Consider the following 12,801-nt stretch of genomic DNA (forward strand, 5'->3'; position numbering starts at 1 on the left):
TAGATTCTCTTCTTTCCCTGTGATAGAATTGCCAGTGAGAGAATATAGGCAAATACCTGGCAAGTAGTAGATATTCAACATATTTTTACTTTCTTTTTTAAGAAATAAGCTTTGAGTTTTGAAATTAGAACAGGGAACATAACATTGCAATAATCATAAGTAATACTAAAAGTGACCTCAGTTCTGTAACATAGCAAAAAGGGGTGATGGGAGAAGGGGAGGAGGAAGGAGCACTAAAGAAAGATACTGGAATATTGAGTCACATTAATTCTGGCTTCTCTGAGGTCATATTTCCTGATCACTTAGGAGAATGTGAGCTATAGAATATTATTTTTATGGTATTTCTTATATCTTTATAATAGAAGTGTCCATAGATGACCATTTTTGGGTGATTGTGTGTGTAGGTGGTCAAGCTATATGGAAAAAGTTCATATGTTTTTGAGGAGAGCGTCCATGGTTTCATTAGAATCCTCAAGGGTTCTGTGAACCCCAAGAAGTTAAGAACGCTCCTTTAGAGATTTCACCATGTCAGATAACTTGAGAAGCCTACCAGGGAAGAATTCTGTTTTTTCCTGTTCTTTAACAGTGATGACTATTACCCTCTTGAAGAGACTGCGTGTTCTTCATTAATTCTTTAGGTTAGAAGCAGATGACCAGGCAGTGTACTAGGAATAGAATAAAGCTTTTTCTGAAGTGAAACTTAAAACTACATAGTATTTTATTAGCATAATATTGTGCTACTTTGAATTAATTACAAAAACTCAAATGCTTTTGATTAGTATTATTTTTGTATAGCTAAGCTGAGTGTTCTTAGCCTCCACTGAGGGTAGGAACAATTTTGGGACTAAAGAGGAAGCAGTTAGTAGCTGCTGTGAAGATGGAGTGCCGTAAAGGTAAGCTTTTGGGCAGCTAGATCCAAGAAGACACTCTGCTGGGTTAGAGCATAAGGGACTTATTCCAGGACAGAATGTGAAGATCTGAGGTTGTTGAGGAAGGTAGGAGACTATCCTAGTTATACTTGATTGGCCCTCTTGCTTCCCCTTCTAGGAAGGCTAGTTGCTTGGAGAGAGAAGTCAGCTTGGGATTCTAAAATATGAGGGATGCCAAAGGGATGTTTCTTTAAAGGAAGCAATTGGTGTGGGAGAATTTTATTCTGAGCACTGGCTCACAAAATCAGTGTTTACTCAGATATATCATAACTATTTCCTCTTAAGTTAGGGAATCAAAGTTAGTTTTGCTACGTATTAAGTGTTACTAAAATTTAATGGCTCCAAACCTTAGGGTTTTTTTTTGTCTTTTTTTGTTTTTTTTTCTTTTTTAGCTGCACCCATGGCATCTGGAAGTTTCCAGGCCAGGGATTGAATCCAAGCCACAGCTGCCACCTATGCCACATCTGTGGCGGTGCTGGTTAAGACCCATTGGGCAGGGTTAGGAATTGAACCTGCGCTGCCTCACAGGTAGCATCAGGTCTTTAACCTTCTGTGCCACAGTGGAAACATCAACCTTAGTTTATTTTAACGCCTTAGATCTGTGTTATCTATTATGAAAGCCTCTAGCTGTATGTAGCTACTTAAGATGAAATTAATTAAAGTAAAATAAAAAATTTAGTCCTTCATTCTCACCAGCCACGTAACAAATATTCATTGGCTGTGTTTGGCTAGTGGCTACTGTGTTGGACAGCATATTGTACTGGATACTTTTGTCATCACAGAAAATTTTATTGGGCACTGCCGTAAATGAAATTTTTCATTTTCTTTCCTCTCTCCTCCATCAGACTGATGGTTTTATATTAATATGCAATCAATTTTGAGGTTTTTTTAAACCAGAAACTTGACTCAGTAGAATAATATTCCTTTGCTTATTACTTAATTAAAAAAAGACAGATGGTGCCACCCTTTTAGAATGATCTGCCCAAGTGCCATTATTTTATAAGATTTTTCAAGAAGGAGTGACTGAGGAGTTTCCATTGTGGCTCAGTGGGTTAAGAACCCAACTAGTATTCGTGAGAATGTGGGTTCCACCCCTTGCCTCACTCAGTGGATTAAGGATCTGGCATTGCTGCAAGCTGTGTTGTATGATGCAGATGCAGCTGGAATTTGGCATGGCTGTGACTGTGGCATAGGCTGGCTGCTGTAGCTCGGGTTTGACCCTTAGCCTGGGAACTCCACGTGCTGCAGGCATGGCCCTAAACAGAAATAAATAAATAAATAAATAAAAAGAAGTGGTGACTAAAGCAGGTATATTCATTATGGCATGAATTTGATTGTTTTTATTAAACTAATGACCCACTAGATTATTTCTGTTGCCTATAAGATAAGCATGTTCTGCAAGGACCTAATTTTTTGTGTATCTGTGTGTGTTTTGGGGGCTCTACCTACGGCATATGGAGGCTCCCAGTCTAGGGGTCAAATTGGAGCTGTAGCCTCTGGTCTACCCCAGAGCCACAGCAATGTCAGATCCGAGTCGTGTCTTCGACCTACACCACAGCTCATGGCGACACCAGATCCTTAACCCACTGAGCAAGGCTAGGGATTGAACCTGCATCCTCGTGGATGCTAGTCAGATTCATTTCCGCTGATCCATGACGGGAACTCCTGGAAGGGCCTAAATTTTTAAGATAAAAATCTTCCACCATAGAAACTTGCTTTGTACACTTTTTAGGAGTTATTAGAGTTATTATGATTTATCTACTTTATATGCAATAGATCATCATAGCTCTCAAAAGTTGCAAGAGAGGAAAAACCCCCCAAAGGTAATTATTTCACTGTAGGCCTACTTGTCTGAGTTCCTATCAATGAAGCATTAAAGCTAAAGGAATAATTTCTGTTATTTTGTTACTATTGTTTTGGTTTTTTGTTTTGAACAGGTCCTTTTTCTTTGCCCTGGTTTCAGACAATCTCTTTACCTTAGCTAGGACTTTTTTTCAGTTTTATTGCATGTATAATGTAATTTCAGGAAACCAAAAAGTCAGAATTAATGATTGTGATTTTTTGTTTTTTAAGATTTTCAAACATGGAAGTATATACAGTAGAAAATGAGTTTTCTATCTGATTTGTACCATCTGGAGATAACTACTTAAAAGTTGGTTATATATTCTTCTAGGCTTTCTAATATATATTTAGTCAGAAATACAAGTAATTTGTTTTATATACAGGAAAGTATACTAAATATTGTTTTTACAGATTATTTTGCCTACTAAATATATACATATACATGTACTTCCGTGTATATGATCCATACTCATACTATTTATTATTTAGTTTAAATTTTATTAATTAGGTCTAAATTTTTCCAGGTTTTATGGTAGGACATCTAAAATATAAATATATTTTTGTATGAAGATAATATGTAGTTGTAGTGTATGGGCAGCTGCTTTAGTATGATAGTGACCTATAATATGTGCTTGATATGTGTTAGTTTCTATTCTTCTTGGACATGTATGAGAAAGGCCCTGAAAGATGATTAACTGTTGTTGTTTTTGTTGTTTTTGTTCACTATAAAGCAAACCTTTCTCTTAATTGTATTTGCATTTTGTGATTTTGTGATTCAGGTTTATAAATTACTACAGGATTAGCGGGTCACTTTAAGAGTCTTGTAAGCTGGGCTCCCCCAATTATTTTAGGTGCTTCTGGTAAGAGTAGATATTTACTAGTGAATAAGAGGCCACATTATGATTTATCCTTTTTACTGAGCATGCACAGTATAGTATGTACTGTAAAGTTGTACAGTATGTGAAACATTTTGCATGGGACTCTGGAACAAAATCCTTTGCTAACTTTGAATGGATGCTGAGATTGGAAATTTAATACTTCTGTTATGGAGTAGGATATGTAACTGTGTGCTTTGTGATAAGATTTTATTTCTGATTGTTTCTAGAAGTTGTAAAGAAGAGATTAGGAAACAACGGCTTTAGAGCTGATTGTTAATTATTTGTAAAGTCCTATGTTGAAGTCTTATTGCTTTGTGCTCTTTATTTGGGAATTGGAGCCTTCTGCTTTCCTGCCAGACATTTGTGGACTTCCATTTTTGATAAATCAATAAAGAATATTGAATTGGGGCCCCAGCTTCTTTTTTCATTGAATAAGGGGTGCTGCCAAGAGAAGTACTTCTGTACTAGGCATGTCCGAAGCTTTGCTTGGAGGTAATGCTGAACTGTACAAAAATTGCCTTCAAGATTCCAGGAGTTTGTGAATCATAAATTTCTGTTAGCAGTTAACATGGATTTATCAGTCTTTTTTTATCTTTGTTAGCATTTTCTGTTCCCAGCAGAAAAGCTTGAGAAATAAATTGTTAGAATATAGAATTGGAAGTTCTTCCCTAGCATGTTTTTGGACTTAAGATTGTTAACCAGTTTTACCTGTTTGTTTGTTGTTTTTTTCTTACTTTATTTATTTAATCTTGGGTCTTGTGGAGAGAAAGCTGACTTAAAAACTTTTCAGGACCTAAGTTTTGGTTATACAAGATTATTATTTATTTGCCTTAGAGGCTTTTGCTCTCTTGTTTATTCATTGGTTCCTTTATTCATTTGACAAATATTCCTTGAAGTGCTTACTGTAAAGCACGATTGTGGAGGGGAAGACTGTCAGACAGTAATATATTTAGGGTAAAGGAAAAATGGAAAATGCATTCTGCAGAGTCCAAAGGTATGTGCCGTGTGTGTGTGTTTAAGAGAGAGACACATCCGTATATACATATACTGAGACACGCTTCATAGTCCTATAGGAAAAATCTAAACATTTTTATTTTTTATTTTTATTTTATTTTATTTTTTTTTTTGTCTTTTGTCTTTTTTGTTGTTGTTGTTGTTGTTGCTGTTTCTTGGGCCACTCCCGCGGCATATGGAGGTTCCCAGGCCAGGGGTCGAATCGGAGCTGTAGCCACCGGCCTACGCCAGAGCCACAGCAACGTGGGATCCGAGCCGCGTCTGCAACCTACACCACAGCTCACGGCAACGCCGGATCGTTAACCCACTGAGCAAGGGCAGGGACCGAACCCGCAACCTCATGGTTCCTAGTCGGATTCATTAACCACTGCGCCACGACGGGAACTCCCTAAACATTTTTATTTATTTATTTTTATTTTTAATTTTTTTTTTGTCTTTTTAGGGCTGCACCAGTGGCATGTGGAGGTTCCCAGGCTAGGGGTCAAATCGGAGCTGTAGCTGCTAGCCTACACCACAGCCACAACAACACAGGATCTGAGCCTTGTCTGTGGCCTACATCACAGCTCACAGCAATGCTGGATCCTTTAACCCACTGAGTGACGCCAGGGATCGAAACCTGCATCCTCATGGATGCTAGTCAGATTTGTTTATGCCGAGCCATGAGGGGAACTCCCCTCCTAAACATTTTTAGAACTGTCTCCTCTTCCGATTCCTACTGTTCATTCTTTATTTCAGGCCATCAACATCTCTCATATACACTAGCATTTCTTGCCTCTGTACTCAACCTCTATTCTAACTTCACATTGCTTTTTCTTTTATACAGTTCTTCTCAAGAGTCTTTTCCACCTCCACTAAAGCACAAATTGGGTTGTGTGTATTCTGTTACCTGCAGAATAAAGTCCAAATTTCTTAATGTATAGTCTCAATATAGATTCTGTAAATAATTCCTTTATTAAACTCTGCTGAGTTATCTACTTTTTGTTACTTTCTATTCCATGCTGAGACCCTGACTGGTCTTACCTTCTGCTTCTTGGTTCTGGAGAACTTCTCTTTCCCTGTGTGGACCTGCTTTCATCATTGTCTACCCTGCCCTCAATATGAGGAGGCTCACTTTGCCCTTTGGCTTCTGGATGGGTTTGAGCAATGGGGAAGCGCTGGCAGGAGGAGAGTGGGGTTGCTCTGTTTATTCTCTTGGCTTCTTCCTGCCAAATCTTGTCATGTTGGCTCTCTCATTCCTTTATCTGTCTTCCTCCCTGTAGCTTAGAAGAGATGCACTAAGAGCAGATATAACATAGTTAATAAATGTGTTTATTAGCAAGGTTAAACTTTTAAAAAGTGACTTCTCTTAAGGGACTTTAAGAGAAAAATATCCTATAATTATGATTGGGGTCAAAAATACTTTCTGTATCCCTTATATATTAAGGAAAGAATATACCTGTCTGTGAAAGGCTTTATTTTGAGAAAAATCTTTCTGTAACATTAACTTGGACACAAAACTCTCTATTAGAACTTTCAAAAATTACCTTGAGGGAGTTCCCGTCATGGCTCAGTGGTTAACGAATCCGACTAGGAACCATGAGGTTGCAGTTTCGATCCCTGGCCTTGCTCAGTGGGTTAAAGATCTGGTGTTGCCGTGAGCTGTGGTGTAGGTTGCAGACGCAGCTTGGATCCCGTGTTGCTGTGGCTCTGGTGTAGGCCAGCAGCTACAGCTCTGATTAGACCCCTAGCCTGGGAACCTCCATATGCCACGGGAGTGGCCCTAGAAAAGGCAAAAAGACAAAAAAAAAATTACCTTGAAAATGTTTTCTATAGTAGATAGAGAACATTTCATTGCTTTTTAGAGTAGAGGTGTCTGTTTACTCTAGGGGGATGGCTATGCCTCTGTGTGTGTGTATGTGTGTGTGTCTTTGTCAGCTTGGGCTACCATAACAAAACACAATAGACTAGATGGTTTAAACAACAGAAATTTATTTTTTTAGAGTTCTGGAGGCTGAGATTTGAGATTAGAGTGCCAACATGTAGGTTCTGTTGAGGGCTTTCTTCCTGGCTTGCAGACAGCTACCTTCTTGCTGTATACTCATACAGGCTTTACTTGGATGCGTGCATGGGCAGAGACTCTCTCTCCCTTCTTATAAGGCTGCAAATGTTATTGTATTAGGACTGTACCTTTATGACCTCATTTAGTCTAGTTACCTCCTAAAAGTCCTATCTCCAAGTTTAGTAAAATTGGGGGTTAGAACTTGAAAATAAGAATTGGGGGGTACAATTCAGTCCATAGGAGTATGTGTGTGTGTAAATCAGATGAGCAGTAGAGGAAATCATTGTGCTATTTAACTTGAAAGAGATTCATGCTGAGACAATAACAACTCAATATTGAAGCTCATTTTGAAATTTCTTCATAGAGATACTATTGTTTCGTGGAGGTGCTATTAATATACTCTCTCATGGGATATATTTGACACTCTTTTTCCTCAGACCTCATTGTCTTTACTCTGTGTTCACTCTCCTTGATGTCTTAGCATTGATGTCCTATATTTACGTAGGTATAGACTTGATTGACTTTTGTATGGCATTATTTTACTTCTCTACTATTCATTCTTGTGTTTAAAGAATGGCCAATGTGTTCTGCTGAATGAGACAGATATGGCCCCTGTCCTCTAGAGCATGTAATCATCCTTTCTTTCTCTCTCTCCTGCAGTCTCTTTTCATGATTTCACTGTGGATATTAATCCTTTCCTGATTGTTTTATCACTGTTAGTCTTGACTTGAGGCTTTCTCTGAGAACTGTTTCATTGTTCTGGCTCTAATGCCAACAATTTGCATTTCTCGCTTTACTTGTGATCTTTATCCTAAATTACAATCCCTTAGCCATTCAGTGAATTTTTATTGAAAGTCAGCTGTGTGCCTGGTCCAAAAGATACAAAAAAGATATAGTCTTTGACTTCAGTTTTCTGACAGAATGCAAAAAGCAATTTAAAACACAGTGTGATGGGAGTTCCTGTCATGGTGCAACAGGAACGAATCTGACTAGTATCCATGAGGACATAGGTTCCATCCCTGGCCTCACCCAGTGGGTTAAAGATGCGGCATTGCCTTGAGCTGTGGTGTAGGTTGCAGAGGTGTCTCAGATCCTGTGTTGCTGTGGATGTGGTGTAGGCCAGCAGCTATAGCTCTGATTTGACCTCTAGTCTGGGAACTTCTATATGCTGCGGGTGCGGCTTTAAAAAGCAACAAAATAAAACCAAACCAAACCAAAAAAACAAAACAAAACAAAACCCAAAAACACAGTGTGATGGATGTGTGTCCAGGATGCCATGGGATGGAGAGTGCATGCCTTGGACTTGAAGTGGACATGAGAAGATAGGTATCCCCAACAGAGAGCTAAACATATATATAGGTACCTAGGTTTTGAAAGCACAGTATGTTCAGGTTCAGTGTGATGGAGCTTTGAGAGCTTTGTGGGGAAGGGTGAAAGAAGGTACCAAATCACCCCAAAGGCAGTATTTTAAATACTAATTTTCATCCATCATAAACCAGCTCCATGTCCCAATTTCACATTTTAATCAATGGGATCATCATTCTCCCTACTCCCAAAACCCGGAATGTCGTCTTCAGGTCTGCTGCAACAGTTGGAGCAGTTGTCAAAATGAGTCGTTTCTGTTTTCAAAACACTCTTTCATTCCTCTCTTTCTACTTTCACTGTCAATACACTGCTTATCACTTAATTACTAGACTACTTCAAAACAGTATTAAATGCTCTCTTTTCTAGTTTTTTAAAAGTTAATTTACAAAACCCCTGATTTTATTCTGTTACTAACCCTGAGCAAGAGAGGACAGCAATATTTTGTTTCCTACAGGACAAATCTTTTCTTAGGCTAGTATTTTAAAAACATAATTCTTTTTGTTAAACAAAAATCTCAAGTTCTTTTCTTTTTAAAAACCGCATAATTGCAGAATTAAGAGAAATCAGCAGAAAAGAAAAATTTGTTTCATTGAGTTTTTATTACAGGCATAACGTGTACTAAACAAGCTTTTGAAAGGACAAATCCCCCTCATCCAGATCACCTTGTTACAGTTCTGTTACTTTAGCCAATACTTACCTCCATGGGGGTCGTATATTGACTCTAAGAACAAGATAGCCTGTGTTGTAATCCTGTTCTACTACTTACTAGTTCCAGCAAGGTTCTGTATTTCTCTAAGCCTCATAATAATTTTATGGGGAAAGAAAAGTTGCAAGTGATAGTACCTACGTCACAGGGTTGAGGTATGATTGAGTTACTCTGTGGTAGCCTAAAGCCTGGCATGTGTGAGCATGCAGTACATGTTGGCTGTAAATTGTTAAGTATCTTGGAAAACTCCTTCCTCATTCTCTCTGTGCGCTTGTTGATATGACCTCTTGCTACCCTTGTATCCCTCTACCACTAATTGCTATCCTTGAGCACCCTCCTTATTGCCTGTGATTTACCTGCTGTTTTAAGTTCAACTCAGTTGCCTTTTTTTTAATAGTCTTTTCTAACTTCTGCAGTTACGTTGACCTCTGAATTCCTATAGGACCTTTTATACCATTTTGGAAATTTGTCATATTTTCTCTCTTTTATTGTTATTCCTCTCTAAATTTACATATAGTAAAATTTACTTTTTCATTGTATGGTTCTATGAATTGAGAAGTGTGTAGAGTTGTAGAATTACCATCACAATTAAGATATAGAGCAATTTCATCACCCCTCAAAAATCTATTTTGGTATTACTTTTTTCTTCTTGGCCATGCCTATGGCATGTAGAAGTTGCTGGGCCAGGGACTGAATCCACATGACAGCAGTGGCCCAAGCCACAGCAGTGACAATGCAGATCCTTAACCTGCTAGCCCACCAGGAAACTCCTATCTTGGTATTACTTTTTTTTTTCTTTCTTTTTTTTTAGGGCTGCACCCATGGCATATGGAGGTTCCCAGGCTAGGGGTCGAATTGAAGCTATAGCCGCTGGCCTGCACCTCAGCCACAGCAATGCAGAATCCGAGCTGCATCTGTGACCTATACTCCAGCTCACAACAATGCCAAATCCTTAACCCACTAGTGAGGCCAGGGATTGAATCCTCAATCTCATGGTTCCTAGTTGAGTTCATTTCTGCTGTGCCACGACGGGAACTCCCTTGCTATTACATTTAAAACTATTTCCTGAGTATGCAGTCTGTTTCTACATGTACAATTTATGCTCTTGAAGCAAGTGTCTGTTTTGCATTAATTGTCTCCTCCATGTGTGACATAGCCTAATATCAAATATATAGTAATTAGATGCTTGAATATTTGAATTGTATAAAACAAAGCCTAAAAGTATGGTGAATTTGAACATATTACGAAGCTACTAATTTATTTAACTTCTCTTTGGTCTTTCATTTTATTTGGGTAAAAAATTTCAAAGGAACATTTTTCTTGTATAACTTGTTAAAGTGATTTTGTAGCCCTTCCAGGCTAATAAAAAACGTTTTTAATTTGTCTTTGGAAAACAAAGTGCTTGTTTCTGTTTTTGTTATCAGATATACTTACGGTTTCTGATTTTTAAGCCTATTAATTTAAATTTTAATATGAAACAAAATTTTATATCTTCCCCCTCCTTCACTACCTTTGGCAATAATGATGTCTTATTATTAAATGTATTTACTGAGTTTTGACTTTTTTGGAGTTTTGACTTAAAAAAAAACATATTTAGTATATTGAGTGGTTTAATTAAATGTACTAGTTACAGAATATAAAATACAAACCTTCCCGTTTTCTCAACTTTATTTTTTCATGGGCCAATTATGCTCTTTCCTGGGGGGTTTCTTTTATAGATTGTCTCTGAAATCAGAGGTCAACGCAAGTAAGAGAATTTAAACTTGGTGAAGGTGGGGCTGATATGGACAAGCTGATGCTGCATGGTTTCCTCCGTCTTTACTCTTGGATATTATGGAGTAGTGATCCTTTTCAGAAAGGGCAAATATGGTTAAAATGTGCATCCCCGTTCAGTAGACTTTACTTCCTAATGAAGTGAATTGAATTTAACCATGTGTGTCTTTTTTTCCCTTCCCTAACAGCTTCCATGCCTATGGCTGTTCTAAATTTGGGCCAAATATATCCATTTCAGAGAGGCTTTTTCTGTAAAGACAACAGCATCCAGTACCCGTACCATGACAGTACCGTCACAATCCACTGTCCTCAGCACAGTGGGGCTTGGTTTACCCATTTTCCTCTGTAAGTAAATTAATAAGTAGGTAGTGATGGGTTTGTCATGCTGAAGGTTGTATGAAGTGATCAAATTGGGGTGGGGATGAATCCATAGTACTGTCTTCACCAATATTGATGTGGTGAATTATTGCTTGAAGGATATACCTACTGTTTCAATCTAAGGCAGTGTTTCTCCTATTAAAGGGAGCTATTACACAAAACAACTTGATGTCATCATAAGGAATTATGGAATAATTACTTTAGAATCCAGAGTTCATTTAACTCAAATTGGTCAACACGTTTTCGTATACAAATGAAAAAACTGAAGCCCAGACACTTGCTTAAGCCCTGTACGCTGTTTTATGGCAGAGCTGAAACTAAGATTATGCTTGTTTTATCTTATTACATTGAGGCCATAAAAAAGGAGATTTATTTATCAAATTTGAGAAAACAGCTTGTCAGAAAGAATATGTGAAAGAAAACCCTCAGAATTCATCAAAAGTATATCACTGTTTTTTAAGTTGTACTGTCCTTTAGAAAGTTCATCAGTTTGTAGGTTAATATTGGGCTTCATTACTTTAGATAATTGGAAGCTTTCCTTCTAGGTTAAGTTTCATGAACTAGCTTGAGATTGACATGAGATATTGGGCTTTCTTTCTTTTTCCTCGGCTCTGATTCCTGCACCTTGCCCTGTGTCTCTCTGTGAGTTGGAAGTAGACAAGAAGGAGTGGAGTGAAGATTTACCTCCTTGAGTATCTTGGAGTCCAGCAGATCATGCCACATTCCTCTTTTGACCACTTATCTCTTGTCAGCTTCCCCACAAAGTTGACTTAAATTTTTTTGTCTTAGCAAACTCTGCAGCCTTATTTCTGCAGTTAGGACACAGTCTTGACTTTTCTTTCCCTATTTTGATGCCTAATTGGCTAAGAATAATAACCTAGTTCTTTGGTTTTTTAGTTCATATCTAAGTTCGTTTTGCCTTTTTGGCGGGCAGATTTTTTTTTTTTAATCTTTCGGTGATGATCTTTAGCACTGTATTCTGAAGGTGTAGGGGACTTGGATTTTGTCACATTCCAAGATATATATTAAGTATTTCCACATATAGTCTATACATTTTAATTTGATTATAAACACTTTTATAGGTGTTAAAGGGGAGGAAAATACTGCCTTAAACTAATTCCTTAAATTTTTTAAATTAGTTTAAGGAAATATTTACTTTTTTCCTAAGAAGCAAATTGCACCATAACTCGTAACCTCTATTTTAGTCACCAGGCTTATGAAACAGTGTGCAGGAAAGCAAATAGTACTGCCACTTAGATTATAATAGACAATGGTACTATGCTTGCATGAAGTACAAGGTACTGTTGTAGCCATCATTTGAGCAGCTGTTGCTTAAGTGGAGAAGAGTCTTTGTCACTTTAATGATGAACTTCATCCTAAGTGTGTATTGTATATTAAGTTACTAGCTTATGATAGAAGAATGTCTATGTAAACATATCTTAATATGCAAAAAACCTTTACTCTTAAGTTCTTTAAAAATATGTGTTATTTGGAGTTCCCGTCATGGCCTAGCAGATTATGAACCTGACTAGTATCCATGAGGAGACAGGTTCCATCCCTGGCCTTGCTCAGTGGGTAAAGAATCTCGTGTTGCTGTGAGCTGTGGTGTAGGTCTGCAGACGCAGATCAGATCCTGTGTTGCTGTGGCTGTGGCGAAGGGCAGCAGCTGTAGCTCTAATTCAACCCCCTAGCCTGGGAACTTCCATATGCTGCAGGTGCAGCCCTAAAAAAGCAAAAACAAAACAAAACAAAAGTGTTATCTGAAATACTATTATGTCTTCTTTGTTTGACGTGTTTGTTAAATTCCTCTTACTTTAGGATGTGAATTATGCTCATTTTTTGATTAGGGATTTGAGCGGAGTCATTCTTGATGATTGT

General features: G+C 37.8%; 1 protein-coding gene across 2 annotated transcripts in view; it reads left to right on the forward strand.

The window, feature by feature from the left end:
• Positions 1 to 12,801, forward strand: part of PLPP1 (phospholipid phosphatase 1) — a 98,390-nt gene that overhangs the window by 25,631 nt on the left and 59,958 nt on the right. Inside the window, exon 2 of one of the 2 annotated variants that reach the window (XM_047759985.1) lies at positions 10,734 to 10,890. The exons of the other annotated variant lie outside the window; for it this stretch is intronic. Coding sequence (XP_047615941.1) covers positions 10,827 to 10,890 — 64 coding nt within the window. The 5' untranslated portion in view covers positions 10,734 to 10,826. The remainder of the gene's footprint in view (positions 1 to 10,733; positions 10,891 to 12,801) is intronic. 2 annotated transcript variants of the gene reach the window in all.

This window comes from Phacochoerus africanus, chromosome 1, assembly GCF_016906955.1.
Source record: "Phacochoerus africanus isolate WHEZ1 chromosome 1, ROS_Pafr_v1, whole genome shotgun sequence".
Lineage (NCBI taxonomy): Eukaryota > Metazoa > Chordata > Mammalia > Artiodactyla > Suidae > Phacochoerus > Phacochoerus africanus.